This window comes from Chrysemys picta, chromosome 6, assembly GCF_011386835.1.
Source record: "Chrysemys picta bellii isolate R12L10 chromosome 6, ASM1138683v2, whole genome shotgun sequence".
Classification (NCBI taxonomy): Eukaryota; Metazoa; Chordata; order Testudines; family Emydidae; genus Chrysemys; species Chrysemys picta.
In genome coordinates this window covers 14,826,287-14,841,931 of record NC_088796.1, presented here as the reverse complement: position 1 = coordinate 14,841,931, position 15,645 = coordinate 14,826,287, and the positions used below count along the sequence as shown (strand labels likewise).

Sequence of the window (15,645 nt, the reverse complement as noted above, 5' to 3'; positions counted from 1 at the left end):
AAAGAACGTTCTTTAGGACACAAAGTCAATGCCAGTTCTAAGGTTGTCTGCACAACCTTAATCCTGCTCCCCTGTGTATCCATCCTGTGCATTGAAAGAGGCAGGATTCTGTGGAAAAAACAGCGTGAGACCATGTTATTAAAGACTGTGACGGATGCACAAGGGGGAGAGACAACCATAAATATGGCATTTCCCAACTTTTGAAAAAATCGAGAAAGCAGAGGGAAAAGTATTTTCACCTTTTGCCACCATTCTTCTCAGGAGAAACAAAAGGGAGAGAGCTATACTTCTAAAAAGTGGGAGAAAGAGGGCTTTTTCCAAAAATGTCAACATTTTGAAAATTCTGTTCCAAATGGAGTTGAAAAATGAAAGATTTTGAGAAATGTATTTTTTTTCTATGAAAATAAGTGTATTTGTTATCAGCCCCCCCTCCTCCCCCCATTTTTTGATAATGTTTTTGACAAGTTGTAATGTCCAGTTACTAGTTTGGCACACTGACAATATTTTCCTAAGGAATGCAAGTAAGAGAAAGAAAATGATAATTTTTAAACAGGTTGTAACTCTGCCAAACCCGAATGATACTACCTGGGACAAAAAAAAGAGAGTCATATTGCTAGCCCTAGGGCTTTGTCTCTGCCAAATTTCATAGCTGCAATTAATGGAGGAGTAAGCTTCTCAAAAAAAGGCTGCAAGAATCTTTTATAATAGTGTTAGACAAAGTCTATATATGGGTTGCTATCAGCTCCCCCTATAAAAAAACAACCTTGAAGGCTAAAAATATCCTGCATAGTGGGGCCAGGAGAATCCTTGGATTTGTGAAATAAACATTAATCCATTGTGTCCAGAGTTCAAAACTGGACTTAGAATTCCAAGTACAAGTTTGATAACTTCCTCCTAACGGTCATTTATCAACATGACAGAAAAACCCCCACCACATAATTTGTCATCTTTGCTCAAGCAAGGCAGGCGGCAGACAGGAACAGCAGGCAGCATGCCAGTCAGAGCGGAGGGAAGTTGCATAGCACCTGCATGCAATATGCCTGGCTCTAGCAGGTGCTAGTCACGCTCAAGAGGACTGAAATTCACACAGATAAGAGCAGAATTTAAACCAGACAACCAAAAAACAAAGCAGCTCATGCCAGGGCTGTGGATCCATGCTCATTTCTAACAGACTCTTTTTTCCACATTTCCTCTTACATGTTCCAATTCCCAAAGCCACCACTGTCCAGGGCCAGATTAACACAGGGGCTTTAGGGGCTGCAGCCCTGGGCCCCAGGCTAAGGGGGGCCCCGGCGCAGCAGAGCTCAGTCAGGCTGGCTGCATGTCGTGGCCCCACGCCGTTCCCAGAGACGGTCGGCTGCTGGCACGTCACCACGCAACTCCCATCGGCCGAGAACTGGCCAATGGGAGCTGCAGGGGTGGCGCTTGCGGGCCTTGGCTGCGCACGGAGACACACTGTCCCCCTCCCCCCCAGGGGCACGCAGAGACGTGCCAGCAGCGGGCCACTTCCAGGAGCGGCGTGGGGCCACGGCAGGCAGGCAGGCAGGCAGCCTGTCTGAGCCCTGCTGCGCCGCCGGCCAGGAGCCACCTGTGGTAAGTGCTCCCGGCCAGAGCCTGCACCCCAACCTCCTGCCCCAGGTCAGAATCCCCTCCTGAACCAAATTCCCTCCCAGAGCCTGCACCCCTCACCCCTCCTGCACCCAAACTCCCTCCCAGAAAGAAACTAATGTAACAGCTGACCTAAGATAAGAAATAGGCTATTTTGAACTAACTATATTCTACATGTTTTAAGACTGAAATGTAACCACAGAACGGGCTTTATGTTAATTAAAAGGCAAGTTTAGTATAGCGTTAATAGCCTTGATGCCATAACTGTGATTGTTTTCTTTTAAATTAGGAAAAGACTTGTACACAGGGGCCCCACAAAATCTAATAGCCCTGGGCCCACAAGAGAGTTAATCCGGCGCTGACACTGTCCCCGCTTCCAAGTGCTTCTTTAAGGGCTCACTGAAGTCAATGAGACAGTTTCATCTGATTTTGGTTGAAGCCATTAGACTTTTGTTTCTACTGTGACGCCCATCAAAATGATCCGACCGAAGCATTACAAATCATTCCTTCTTTTGAGCTTCCCAAGGTGTCCTGCCTTCTCTATTTCTGTCTACGAGGCTGTTAACTCCTGGCCTTCATTTTATGTTTTGAACAGCGCAAAGCAGACATGGTTGGTGTTTAATGGAGCAAATCCAGCCCACCTTCCTCACCCCAATTAGCCACACTTACCCAATGGGGCTGTGTGCCCCATTCTGAGGCCCCCAGGGTAAAGCTGTTGTACGTGTCACACAGCTTTTACATTGTATTAAAATAAAAGAAATGGCAGAATGGGCATGAAATGCTTTCTCAGCTGACCTGGACAACTTTCACAAGCCAGACTCAGGTGGGTTTGGGAGGGGTCTGTGGGCTTTATTTTGCAAGGCTGGGTCTTTCTGTATCTGGACAATGTTTAATGCAGTGGCCCAGAGCTCCCAACAGTTTCACTGGCAATAAAATGCCTCCTCTAGTGGTCGTGCAGCAGAGAGATATTAATACCACCGAGTGCAACTACACCACCAGTGGAATGAATCTTATGTCCACCAACACAATGCCTGGGGATGATAAGATAATAACACAGCAATAAAGTGTGAGTATCTTTGCAACCAGTTCTATGTTCCAATACAACCTGTACATTTAAACTATAAACAGTTTGATTAAATGAGATTTTTTTTTAAAAATTCCCACTGTACCATGCTTTTCACATAAAATAACCATTTTGAGACCCCACTTCCTGCAAATCAATTTTATAGAGGGAGCGCTCTCTCAGGGCATCATAAGCAGCATTAAAATGATGGGCAGCAAAGACTTCCATGATATTCTGCGATACACTGTGAAGTGAGAAGGTTCCAGAGTGTAGAAGCAGCTGATAGCACCAGTCTAGCCATGTAGTGGGAGAGGGTTGCCGGCCAGCCATCAAAGTCTGGAGGATTATCCAAGGTCTCTCAGTCTAAAGAGTTTGCTGAGAGATGTTTGGTGGGAGAATTGATTCAGATTCACTTGTTCCCCGCCCTCCGTTTGACCATGTTGCTTCTGCGCTCGTGACTAATTACTGCATAAACTCCAGTAGGGGGCAAACCTACTGAAGACAGTCGTCCCCTTCAGGGGGCCATCGACCCCCCATCGACCGCAGTAGTTCCATTCAGACCGTAAGCAGGTCTCAAATAAAGCAGTAAGCATAATACTCAGATCAAACGGGGAACACAATAGGCCCAGGTAACAAAGTAAACACAAGGATGCTCCAGTATCTAGTTGTCTATGGCTGGGACTATGACCAATAAGCCAGGCATATTGCACGCAGGTGCTATGCAACTTGTCCTTCAGGAGCCGGCACAAAAAACTGCTCTCCCTCCCAGTCTCCTTTCCATTCAGCGTTCTCTCTCCTTTTAGCTGCCCCCTCCAGGCCTCACAGCTCTTGCAGGTGAAGCAAGGTGGGGATGACAGAGGCCACGTCAGCTCATTAACCCTTCCCTGACTAGTGTGGAGTTTGTACTGATATCACATCCTCTTAGGTCAGGGGTAGGCAAACTTTTTGGCCTGAGGGCCACATCTGGGTGGGGAAATTGTATGCAGGCCCATGAATGTAAGGCTGGGGCAAGGGGTTGAGATGCAGGAGGGGGCTCAGGGCAGGGGGTTGAGGTGCAGGAGGGACTCAGGGCAGGGGGTTGTGGTGCAGGACGGGGTGCAGAGTGTGGGAGGGGGCTCCGTGCAGGGGGTTGGGGTGCAGGAGGGGTACAGGGTGCAGGAGGGGGCTCAGGGCAGGGGGCTGGGGTGCAGGAGGAGATACGGAGAGCGGGAGGGGGCTCAGGGCAGGGGGTTGGGGTGCAGGAAGGGCTCAGGGCAGGGGCTTGGGGGTGCAGGAGGGGTGTGGAGTGCAGGAGGGGGCTCAGGGCAGGGTGTTGAGGTGCAGGAGGGGCTCAGGACAGGGGGTTGGGGGCTGAGGGCAGGGGGTTGTGGTGCAGGACAGGGTGCAGAGTGTGGGAGGGGGCTCCAGCCAGGGGGTTGGGGTGCAGGAGGGGTACAGGGTGCAGGAGGGGGCTCAGGGCAGGGGGTTGGGGTGCAGGAGGGGTGCGGCAGGGGGTTAGGGGGCTCAGCTTCCCTGCCTGCCCTGGCCCCGTGCCGCTCCTTGAAGTGGCCAGCATGCCTGGCAGTGGCTTCTGGGGGTGGGGTGGGGTAGGCAGCTCCGCCACACGCTGCTCTCACGCTGCTCTCACCACCACTAAAGCTCCCATTGGCTGCGGTTCCCCGTTCCCAAACAATGGGAGCTGCAGGGGGCGGTGCCTGCAGGCAAGAGCAGCACACAGCTCTCCCCCTCCGCCAGGGGCCGCAGGGACGTGGTGCTGGCCACTTCTGGGAGCAGTGAGGGGCCAGGGCAGGCAGGGAGCCTGCCTTAGCCACGCTGTGCAACAGGGCTGGCAATCCTGTAGTTTGCCCTCCCCTGTCTTAGGCAGTTGTTTCAAACATTTTAAAATTAAGATTAAAAATGCTCTTTCCAAATTCTAGAGCAGTGTCCGTCAGAAGCTCTCATGGAGTGCTTTACTAACACTGAAGGACTGAACTTCTCAGTCCCCATGCTCAGGAAGCATTATTCCCTTTGCAGGAGGGGAAATTGGGGTTCAGCGAGGTTAACAGTAAACTGATGGCAGAGCTGAGAAAGGAGCTCAGAACTCCAGGCTCCCCAGTCATGCATTGTGAACATAAAACCTACCCCAATCTAATCCATCTAGGTATTTCTACGCACCATCGGATCATTTCCCCAAGAGTGCACTGCCTGCCTCCCAGGAAATAGGGTTTCCGTCCAACGAGCGGCTAGCAGTTTGGCCTGAAATAATTCCTAATAAACCCCACCTCCCTGAGCCTATACTCCCACCAGGTAGTATCGGGGTAGTCCTCCAGCGAGTAGGTTCTTAATACACTTTTTAAGTGTCGGTCTTAAGGGATGCACTATAGAACATGTCCTATAAATGCAATAATCTTATTACTAAATTGCCTTCTTTCTATAAAGATTGGGGGAAGAATCAGATTCAGTCTGACAGGAAAAGGGATGGGACAAGGCATTAGGAACTAGAGGGGATGGGCTAAATCACACCCCTTGTGAATCATAATCTTATTCCCTAAGGTCATGAACGGAAAAGTCTTGTGTGGCTACCAGACTGTGGGATGCTGTACTTTGCAGAGGGTCACAGGATGGCAGCACTTAAGAGTTCACTCACTCTTTCAAGCATTTGGCATATTTGTTTTTTAAAAGGGCTGAAATGAACTGTTGTCTCTCCCCCCAGTCGATCTGACTCCCATGTTGCGTTATCAACTGAAATGTAAAGTGTCTCAGTGGATTCCTTGCTTTTGTCCTAATTCAGCATACATGGTCCATGGCTCTGTTGCTCTAGCATGAACAACATACATTATGAATGTCTTTGTAATTCACAGGTTACCAGATCGCCTCTTGGGAGATTTATCACAGTCCCTTTGCAAAACCCTTGGACTAGTCTGCATATATTAGCTATACTTTATCTCACTCTGTGATCTTCCAATATCAACTCAAGGCAGTTTCCTCTGCAATCTGTTCCTGTAATCTGTGGGGAGGAGGGCAGAATGTCCTCAGGGGAGCTAAATGCTTGTTTGTTGACAGTTTATAATGGTAACCTGAACACAGCAGGAGGAAAAAGAAACACCTATAATGTGATTCTTTCACAACTGCACAATGGGCTAGATCAGGAGTGGGGAACCTCTGGCCCAGATCTGGCCTCCTGCTTAAGCCCTGAACCTCGGCGCCACCCCGCATGGCTGGAGCCACGAGCACCAGCTCACCCCGCTGCAGGGGGAAGCTAGGGTGCCAGGCCAGTCGCTTGGCTATCCCAGCGGCCCCGAGCGATCAGGGAAGCTCAGAGTCCGTATGTGCCTACCCCGCCCGCAAGTGCCGCCCCTTAGCTCCCATTGGCCAGGAACTGTGGCCAATGGGAGCTGCGGGGGCAAGCAGCGCGCACAGCCGCCTGGCCACATTATGTCCGCTTCCAGGAGCAGCTCAGGGGCAGGACAGGGGAAAGCCTGCCTTAGCATCGTTGTGCTGCTGGCCGGGAGCCACTTGAGGTAAGCGGTGCCCGGCCGGGGCCCACATCCCTCATCCCCTTCTGCACCCCGGCCCCAGCCCTGAGCCCCCTCCCACATCCCAATCCCCGCCCACAGCCTACACCTCCATCCCAACCCCCCTGCCCAAGGTCGGCACTCCCTCCCGCAACCTAATTCCCTTTCAAAGCCTGCACCCCCATCCTGAACCCACTGCCCCAACCCAGAGCCCCCTCCTGCACCCTGAACCCCTCATTTCTCGCCCCACCCTGGAGCCTAGGGGAAGTCCCGAACCTCTGTGCCTCGCCCCCACACGGGGCTGTGTGCGGCCCGCGACTGAATTTTTCTGTGGCCCCTAATAGAAAAAAAGTTCCTATCCCTGGGCTAGACTGTCAGCTGGGTAAATGGAGCTACACATGTTTACACCAGCTGAGGATCTGGCCCAACAGCTGTAAGTACAGGTCACAGAAATAGCACCATTTCAAAGGCTTCCTTAACAGGGAAGACTTGCAGTAATGCTAAATGTTTCCCACCCAGAGAGAAGAGTCCTGAGCTGCGAGAAGCCTTCAGAAAGATACACACACACACACACACACACACGGGTCTCATACCAGTTTTACACAGACATAGCCTCATTGATTTTAGCAGAGTTACCCTTGATTTACATAGGTGTAACGGAAGGAAAATCAGGCCCACATTCTGATTCAAAGAGGCCCATTTTATTTCGGTCCCACTCACATAGCAACGATTGTGCTGGGGGGACCCAGCCATATGGTTATATGTGCCCTACTTCAATCACTTGTTATTCTGCTCAGTGCAGGGATTAGTGGCCGAAATTCTGTGACCTGTGTTATGCACAAGGCCCTACGTTTTCAGTATTTACTAACGTTCTCCAAAAAATTCCCAGGTTTTGAAAAAGCCAATATTCGGGTTTGATCCATTTTAACTTGAATTTTGGCTTTTTTGGGACCTCTGCCCACTGTTCACTGTGAGTACCAGGCACCCTCCACCCCCTCTCCTTCGTATTCACACATCACTTTGGAAAATCCAGGCCCAGGTTTCTACCGTATAACAAGGTTAACTCAGTACCTTTGTACAGCAGGTGTCCTTCACAGTGTACACTTTATACCGTACACAGGATATGACCATCCTCAGTTATTCAAACCTTTGTCACCTCTTGGCTTCATTACAGCAATGAGATACACCTGGGCACAAAACCTTCAGCACACAGGAAATTCCAGCTAGTACAGAACGGTGCAGCACATCTCCTCAGCAAAACAGGCTACAGTGAGCACATTACACCTGTCCTCCGCTCTCTATGCCGGCTTTCCATAGTCTTTCTAAGCAAGTTCAAGGTCTTGGTCTTTATCTTCAAAGCGCTCTACAGCCTGGGTCCAGGATACCTAAAAGACTATCTCTAAAGCTCCAGGATGAAGACCACAGCTGACAACTTTGCTCCTCTGGCCCAGTGGGAACTCTCAACAATAAGAGTAAAGCTTGTTTGTGCAGGAGACAGAACTTTCCCCGGGCCTGGTCCGAGACTGTGGAATGAACTCCGCCAGGTTCTAAGGACCGTCACAAACCTAACCCCTTTCCGTTTCAAGCACAAGGCACATTTCTTTGACCTTGCCTTCTCTAATAGTGCACACGCTTCTCCCTCTGGAGCGAGGATGGGTACTACAATAAAGAGGTCAGTATAAACACGTATACTGAATAGAACAGAACCAAAAAAACAACAACCAGGAATTGAAAATACTACCTGTGTGTGCAACATGAACAAGTTAAGATGAATGCCTGTATTTCCTGATTGTTTTTTAGTAACTGTGCAAACTAATTATTTATTAATTGTAATTATTCATTATTACATTTAATTTATTATTTTAAATCTATATAAATAAAATTAAATAATGATGCCTATCCAAGGCTTTAGGTGCTCTAGTATTATGATACAATAAATACAATTACATTAAATCTCAGCAGCTTTAAAATGACTGGTTCCACAGGCTAGCCACCTATTCGCCTTTGGTTATGTCTATACTGCAGTTATACGCCCAGGGCTCGGGCTGTGGGGCTGTAAACTTGCGGTGTAGGTGTTAAGGCCTGGAGCCTGAGCTTTGGGACGCCACAAGGGGAGAGGGCAAGTCCCAGAGCCCAGGCTCAAGCCCGAGCCCAAACTTCTACCTTACAATTTTACAGCCCCACAGCCCGAGCCCTGCAAGCCTCAGTCAACTGTCACGGGCCAGCTGTGGGCGTTTAACTGCAGCATAGACATGCCCTTCATTATCTAGGAAGCCCACCCTCAGCCCTCTCCAAAAATCCTCTCAAACGGATTCTTTTGCAGCGTGCCCAGAAAGACACCAAATTCAGACTCTCTCAGACCAAGGGGGGGACAAGTTCTGCAGACTCAATACCCTCACAGAGAACATCGCACCAGTCACCTCCTCTCTTCCATAAAAAGGGGGATCCAGCTCGGTAGACCAGCTGAGACAGTATGGTACAGGGAGGGGGCAGTCTGTCAGGTCCGGGTGGTCCCAGGACATCTCGGGGTTTATTAGGCCATAACCAACACCTTAAACTCCACCCAGAAGCCAGTGGGAAGTCAGTGCAGACCGTGGAGCCCTGGTATCATAATGTAGTATTTTGCATTTCATAAATATTTCAGATAAACATAATATCATTGAAAAACATTCAAAGAGGCAGGGAGAGGAGATGCAGGATGAGTAACAGAAGGTCAAAGACACTTTGGACAGGTCTCTCCTACCTCCGGTCGTTTCTCCTTCTTCTGAATAGTTTTTTGGTGTGTGCAATTTCAGCCTCATGTGGCAATGGATGATAACCCTGGTTAAAAGAGGAAAAAAAGGCGATTGTGAATTCTGAGATCTATGAGGCAGAGATGTTTAAATAGTTAGAACTGGGTACTGGGTACTAGTCCCACTGTGTGGATGTGGGTAAATTACACATTGCTCCTTAGAGAGACAAGGTGGTTGAAGTAGAAGAAGAGCTCTGTGTGGCTCGAAAGCTTGTCTCTCTCACCAACAGAAACTGGTCCAGTATAAGATATTACCTCACCCACCTTGTCTCTCTAATATCCTGGGACCAACACGGCTACAACTACGCTGCATGCATTGCTCTTTGTCTGTCCTACACAACATGAAAATCGGTAGCACAGATTAAACTTTATAAAAGCATCTCTCCCTCAGCTTGCAAGATCTGTAAAACAGGCATCATGACAACTACCTCCGGGCAGCTCGGGGGTTAGTTAATCTGAAGCCATCTGAAACTCTCAGATGAATGGTGTTATACAATGTAAACTTAAAGGATTATTATTAACGGCACCCGATATCTGATCTCCTGGAAATTCAGGCACTCATGCCACTGAAATGTCATTTGTACCACTATGATAAGGGTGCTGCTTTATTTCCATTATAAACCATCCACTCTTTTTTTTTTTTTTTTAAACTCAGCAGTAAAAATTTACAACATTTATTTGGAAAGATAAGGAGCAAAATTTAGCTGACAGAGCATTGGAGTGGGAGTCAGCAGGAATGTCACATTGTGTGCAGTTTCATGTCCACATCCCATCCCCACAACTTCATTTTTATATTAGGGTTCATCAGAGAACAGCAATATTCTAAGCTTTGTGCTCTAATATACTCACTGTATACTTCTGTGATCAGTTACCTTATACACAAACCGCAGCCGCTATATACTACAAAGCCTATCACCCTTGTAACTTCGTTAAAGAACCTACTATCTAGGATAACTAGTTAGGGAGACTGTGTTGCCTAGAAACCATGTTGCCTAGAAATCAGAACAAGCCCACTGTGAGAGTCAGAAACTCCTGGCTTCTATTCCTGGCACCTCATTTATTCACTGTTTTAGCACAGATAAGTCAATAAATAAATCACATACTTAGTGCTTAAAAAGCATTTTTCCATCCTCACGGTGCTTTACCATTATTAATTAACCCGTACAACACCTCTCTCATATTGGGGCATATTATCCCCATTTTACAGATGGGGAAACAATAAGTGATTTGCCCGGCCAAGTTAATGAAAGAGCTGGGATTAGAACCCCAATTTTATCCCCTATCCATTAGACTGTGCTGTGTTCCCTGTGACTCAGTTTACCCATCTGATAAATGGGGAGGATTTTACTTACTTTCATCCTACGGGTGTTGTGAGGCTTCACTGATGCTCACAAAGAGTTTTGAGGTTCTTAGATGAAAGGCATTAAATAAGTGCAAAGTATTATTTATTTTCTTGGATCTATGAAGCCATGATAACCACCAAAGGCAGTAAAAATATTTTATTTATGCACTACAGTACTTCCCAGGCTGGCAGTAAAAGCACTGTAACAATCACTCTTTATATTTCCATAACAATCCATCTTCTCCTCTGAGTTACAGTCTCTGCCTCAGAGCTAATGAATCACCACATGAGAGAGGCCACCAGAAAGTGGCATGCATCTGGGGAGGAGAGAGTATGTCTGAGCATGTAGCAGTTCTTTGTTACACTGGCAAAACAACAGGACACACCTACTACACTTTTGAAAGTTCCCTCTCTCCCAACACCTCAGTAAAAGTTATTAGAGTTCACTTTAGTAGCCATTACAATAGCGACAACACCACTTCCAGATCCTCGTGGGAGATGGTACAGAAGTGCAAAGGTCTTTATGAACATTAATGAATTTAGCCTCACAACCTGCCTGTGAGCGAGGCAAGCATCATAGCTTCAGACATTTTAAGGCCAGAAGGAAGTGTTATGATAATCAAGTCTGAGCGCTTGCATAATACAGTCCAGAGAATTTCATCAAGTGGTTCCTGCATGAAGCCTATAACTTTTGGTTGAGCTAGAGTACATCTTTTAGAAAGACATCCTATCCTGATCTGAAGACTTCATATGACGAAGAATCTATCACAGCTGTAGGTAAATTGTTCCAAATGTTTACACTTTGTTTAAGTTTGCCTAGCTTCAATTTCCAGCCTTTGGACCATGTTAAGTGTCCGTCTGCTAGATTAAAGAGTCCTCTGCTACCTGAAATCTACTCCCTATGTAGGTATAGCTCATGTGCAAGTCATTTCTGAACCTTCTCCTTCACCATTTTACATATGGGGAAAGTGATGCACAGAGAGATTGCAGGACTCAGCCCAGGTGCCACAACATTTGTGGAAGATCCAGGACTAGAAACAGTTTTCCCAACTCTCTATTATGTATTTAACCACAAGACCTTCTCTCTGCTCTTGAAATCCATATCAAGATTCCCTTAATACACACGTTACAGTCTCTGCTACAACATATAAGTAGTGACAATGTGTGTTATTGAAACCCAAGAGGAGATGACACTGTATTCGTTTTCAAGCAGATTAATCTTGGAGCGTCCAATGGGCTACTGTGTAGTTCAACAAAGTACAACAACATGGTGTTCTGCAGTAACTTGCTGTAAGGCCATTCACCTGGCATCATAAATACTGTTCCGTTTATGCTTGCTGGATCTTGTCTCACAATTCTACATAGCACACCACTGATTAAGGAAAAGATACTAGAGTACTCAGCTACTTTGCTGAAGAACTCTGTAGTAATGGTGTCAAGTATCAGGGGGTAGCCGTGTTAGTCTGTATCTACAAAAACAACAAGGAGTCTGGTGGCACCTTAAAGACTAACAGATTTATTTGGGCATAAGCTTTCGTGAGTAAAAACCTCACTTCTTCGGATGCATCCAAAGAAGTGAGGTTTTTACTCACGAAAGCTTATGCCCAAATAAATCTGTTAGTCTTTAAGGTGCCACCAGACTCCTTGTTGTTTCTGTAGTAATGCAGTGCAGGAAAGTTTGAGGCCATTACACTATGGCATTTTTTAAAACTAAAGTTAATGCATGCAAACAGTTAATAGTCCTCTCTGGCAAGCACAAGGACCCATAAACCAATTTCTGCAGGGTTTAAGTTTTCATTAAATATCTAGAACTCCAGCCATTCCAAATGTAAACTCAGCATAAACTGATGCATTGCTGCATGTCTCCCTCCTCACACAGGAGCTCTGCTGTTGCTCAAAACTTTGCCAAGCAGCAGCAGAGCAAACTTAACAAAACTCTGATTATCAGCATGGCATGTGGAAGACAGAATGATTACATCTGAGGGAATTTTCTACTCAGATGAGGCCTGCAGGGGGAGCTGGATGTGTCTGGACAGGAGAAAATTCTATGTCCCTATCATGAAGTTAGGAATCTCCCTTTTCCATGGGGCACAGGTCCCTTTTTCTAAACCCAGTCATGAGACTTCTATGTTTTCTTGGGGAGTGGGAGAGAGGAAGCCACCGGCCCTTGATTGTACATATTTTGGGGTTCTAGCAGGGCTAATTTTGGGGAAAGGAAGTCTACAATGGGGAGGAAGGGCATTGTAGCAGGCTAATTTTAAAAAAATGGCTGAAGCTGCTCAGAGAACTGGAATGTTAGAGTAATTCTTGGACAGATGGTTTAGAGAGCACTCAAAAGGTTCATAATAAAATAATGTATTACATGGTTCCACTATGTATCTGACAGATATCCCCATTACGTGTGGCACAGTTATATTTTTACACACACACGCGTGTGCACACACTTGTTTTTAAGGTGACTTTTCTGAGGACAATCTGGATCTCAAGTGTGGTTTTCCAATCAGAAAATATGATTTTTCGGTAACCACACCTAATTAGCAGGTGCACTCTTCCCATTCAGTATGAAGGTGACTGACTGAGATGTAGCCAAAGGGGCAAGTTTAGCTAACCAGTGGACTGGACAGGCAAATACTCAGCATTTTCTGCTACAAGAAAATTGGGATAGGAGGAGGCCATTTTAGTTTATGGCCTCCAGGCGAACACATCAATGAGTCAGTGCCTTCTCTGGTGGGCAGTAAGCATCACACCCTGGTCCCCACAACAGTCTCAAGCAAAGGAGTTGGTTCATTTCCTCTCCGGGCAAGCGGTAAAATTATCTTCTCCTTTCAGGCCACAGAGCAGCTGTGGTTTGAAATTAACAAACAACCACTACTGCTGTTGGACAATGTGATTTTTCACAGCCTGTTTTTATATATAATTTTAGATAAGATACACATGCACAGTGTAAGAGGGTGGTCTTCCCCCTTTAAGGGTAGTGGGTGTCTGGGTCCAGACAACGCTGTTCCAAGGCCTAGCCCCCTCTGAAGAGCGGATATGCAGTGATGCACAGTTCCCTGACGAATCTGGGGAACTGAAGTTCTTTGGGGCAGGTGGCAGTCTCATGACTAGCCACCATGTACATAAGGCAACTCTATAACTTAGCTTAGCAGACTAAAGATCACGCTCCAGAGCTCCCAAGTAGAGGACTTGGGAGAGAGACCTCCAGGGAGTACGAGCCCACTGAGAGAGAAACCCCAGTTAAGAGGGCTACGAAGGATTGTGAAGCCCTAAAGGGAGGGCTGGAAGGGAGGTGAAGTCCTGGCAAAGAATGGGTAAGACTTTTGAGCCTGGCGGGAGGACTATACAAGTGCTGAAGCTCATTGTAAACTAAAAGCCTAGGGAAGAGGGGTGGCAGGTTTTGAGTGTCATTTTAGGGTAATTAACCAGACCCAGAAAGGGAGTAATATTGTGAAGCCAGCAGGTGTGATGGTTTGTTTGATATGAGATAGGAAGGTAAACTGAGGCAGTAGTTGGGCCTGAGGCTGGACTGGGTGAACCACTGCTATGCGCAGATAAATGCCTATGCAGGGGCAAACACACACACACACACACACACACACACACACACACGTTCTGTAACGTCTGCATAGGCAATTATACAAACTCAACCACTCCTTCTGTCCATTTCACTGACAATGTTAAACCACAGGAAGAAAAACAGAATAAGCCAATTATGCCATCATGAAGTTAACATAGCCTGTGTGTGTGTGTGTGTGTTTGCCCCTGCATAGGCATTTTAACCCTTAATACATCTGTATTTTAACCCTTAATACATCTATTTTAATAATTCTTAACCCCTGTTGCCCCACCCATAAGACTCGAGAAACGGGGCAGCTCTCTTTGTTGCCACAGAACCATTTACATACAAAATTCCATAGAGAGAGAACAAATAAAAATCTTTCAAGAACATGCTGACATTCTGCAGCAGCCTCGGAGCCTGCCTCCCCCCTCCCACCCGCCACCCCACAGCAAACCACCCTCTACGCTGCACTGTCAGACTCATGAACTTATTAACCCAGGTTTCCCTGGTTACTCATCTGGGAAAGACTTAATGAAGTGGGGGTGGGAACCAGGGGAGAGAGGTTATATTTAAAGCCACTCTTATGGCATGTGCTGTTACAGTATTTGCAGGCTTCATGTTCTGTAACGTCTGCATAGGCAATTATACAAACTCAACCACTCCTTCTGTCCATTTCACTGACAATGTTAAACCACAGGAAGAAAAACAGAATAAGCCAATTATGCCATCATGAAGTTAACATAGCCTGCCTGACCCCAGGGGTCCAGTCAAGGGACTCCTAAAAGCGACGTCCTTACCAATTAAATGGTCTCAACCCAGCCATATCTGATCACCATCCCCGATCTAGCTTCTCAAAAACTCGTGTATAAATTGATTCTGTGGTGGATAATTTCGAAGAGGTGTATCAGGGATAGTGCGGATCTGGCTGAAATTTAAGGGGCTGCAAAAGGTCAAATGTTGTCACTTTGCCCCTCTGCTGGTAGGGACCATTTTATTCATTATGGTTTTCAGATGTGCATTTCCCTGCAGAAAAGAGCTGCCTTCATTTTTTTTTTTTACGGATGTTGTCTTTTCACAACAAATACTTAGAGAATTATGACAAAAGGGTAGTAAATTAACCACGTAGCATCTTAGTTTAAAATAGCCACGTTGGAGCCAGGACAGCAGAAAAGAGCAAGAGAAATAGCAGGGTTTGTCGGCAAAAATAATGGGTGCTGAAAAATCATTTGGCATTACCAAGGCATTATTGGATGTGAGCTTTATCTCAGTGAGATTTTTACCACCGTCCTGCCCATGCAAAGAAACATCTCGCCCCTCAGTTTATCCTAAAGGAATGGCTGCAGAAGGCTGGAACTGAACAGGTGGGTTATGAAATCTACAGTAGATTCTAGTAGTCTTGCCCCATTTTATTGTATGCAAACCCCGGGTGTCTTTTTTGTTTTACTTTAAAGACACTGACGGTGTTATCACAAAGGCCAACAGTAAAATATCATCAGCTGGAGCCAGTACAAAAAACGGCAGTTCCAGAACTGACCTAGAAAGAAAACAAACCTGAACTGATACAGAAACTCATGAAACATTGTGAGAAAAAGGTGTTAATCTGACTACAAAAGGGATTATTTACTCCAGGGCAGGAAAGTCCCGGACACCATAAAACCACAGCTACATTTATTTACTGAGATTTTACCGTGTCAATGTCACGCTCTCAGCACTTTACAGTCAATACCAAAAATTCTAACCACTAACATTTGTCCAACTGCCATATGAAACTCATAGCTCAACCTCCTC

At 46.5% G+C, this 15,645-nt stretch overlaps 1 protein-coding gene across 21 annotated transcripts in view; it reads right to left on the bottom strand.

Annotated features, from left to right (window-relative positions):
- The window catches only part of CTIF (cap binding complex dependent translation initiation factor), a 320,545-nt gene that overhangs the window by 146,274 nt on the left and 158,626 nt on the right, over nucleotides 1–15,645 (bottom strand). For all 21 annotated transcript variants that reach the window (XR_010588762.1, XR_010588763.1, XR_010588764.1 and 18 more), the window contains one exon: nucleotides 8,909–8,985. Coding sequence is in view for 17 of the 21 variants with exons in the window: in XM_065549997.1 (XP_065406069.1) it covers nucleotides 8,909–8,985 (77 nt within the window). In the remaining 4 variants the exon portion in view is untranslated. The remainder of the gene's footprint in view (nucleotides 1–8,908; nucleotides 8,986–15,645) is intronic.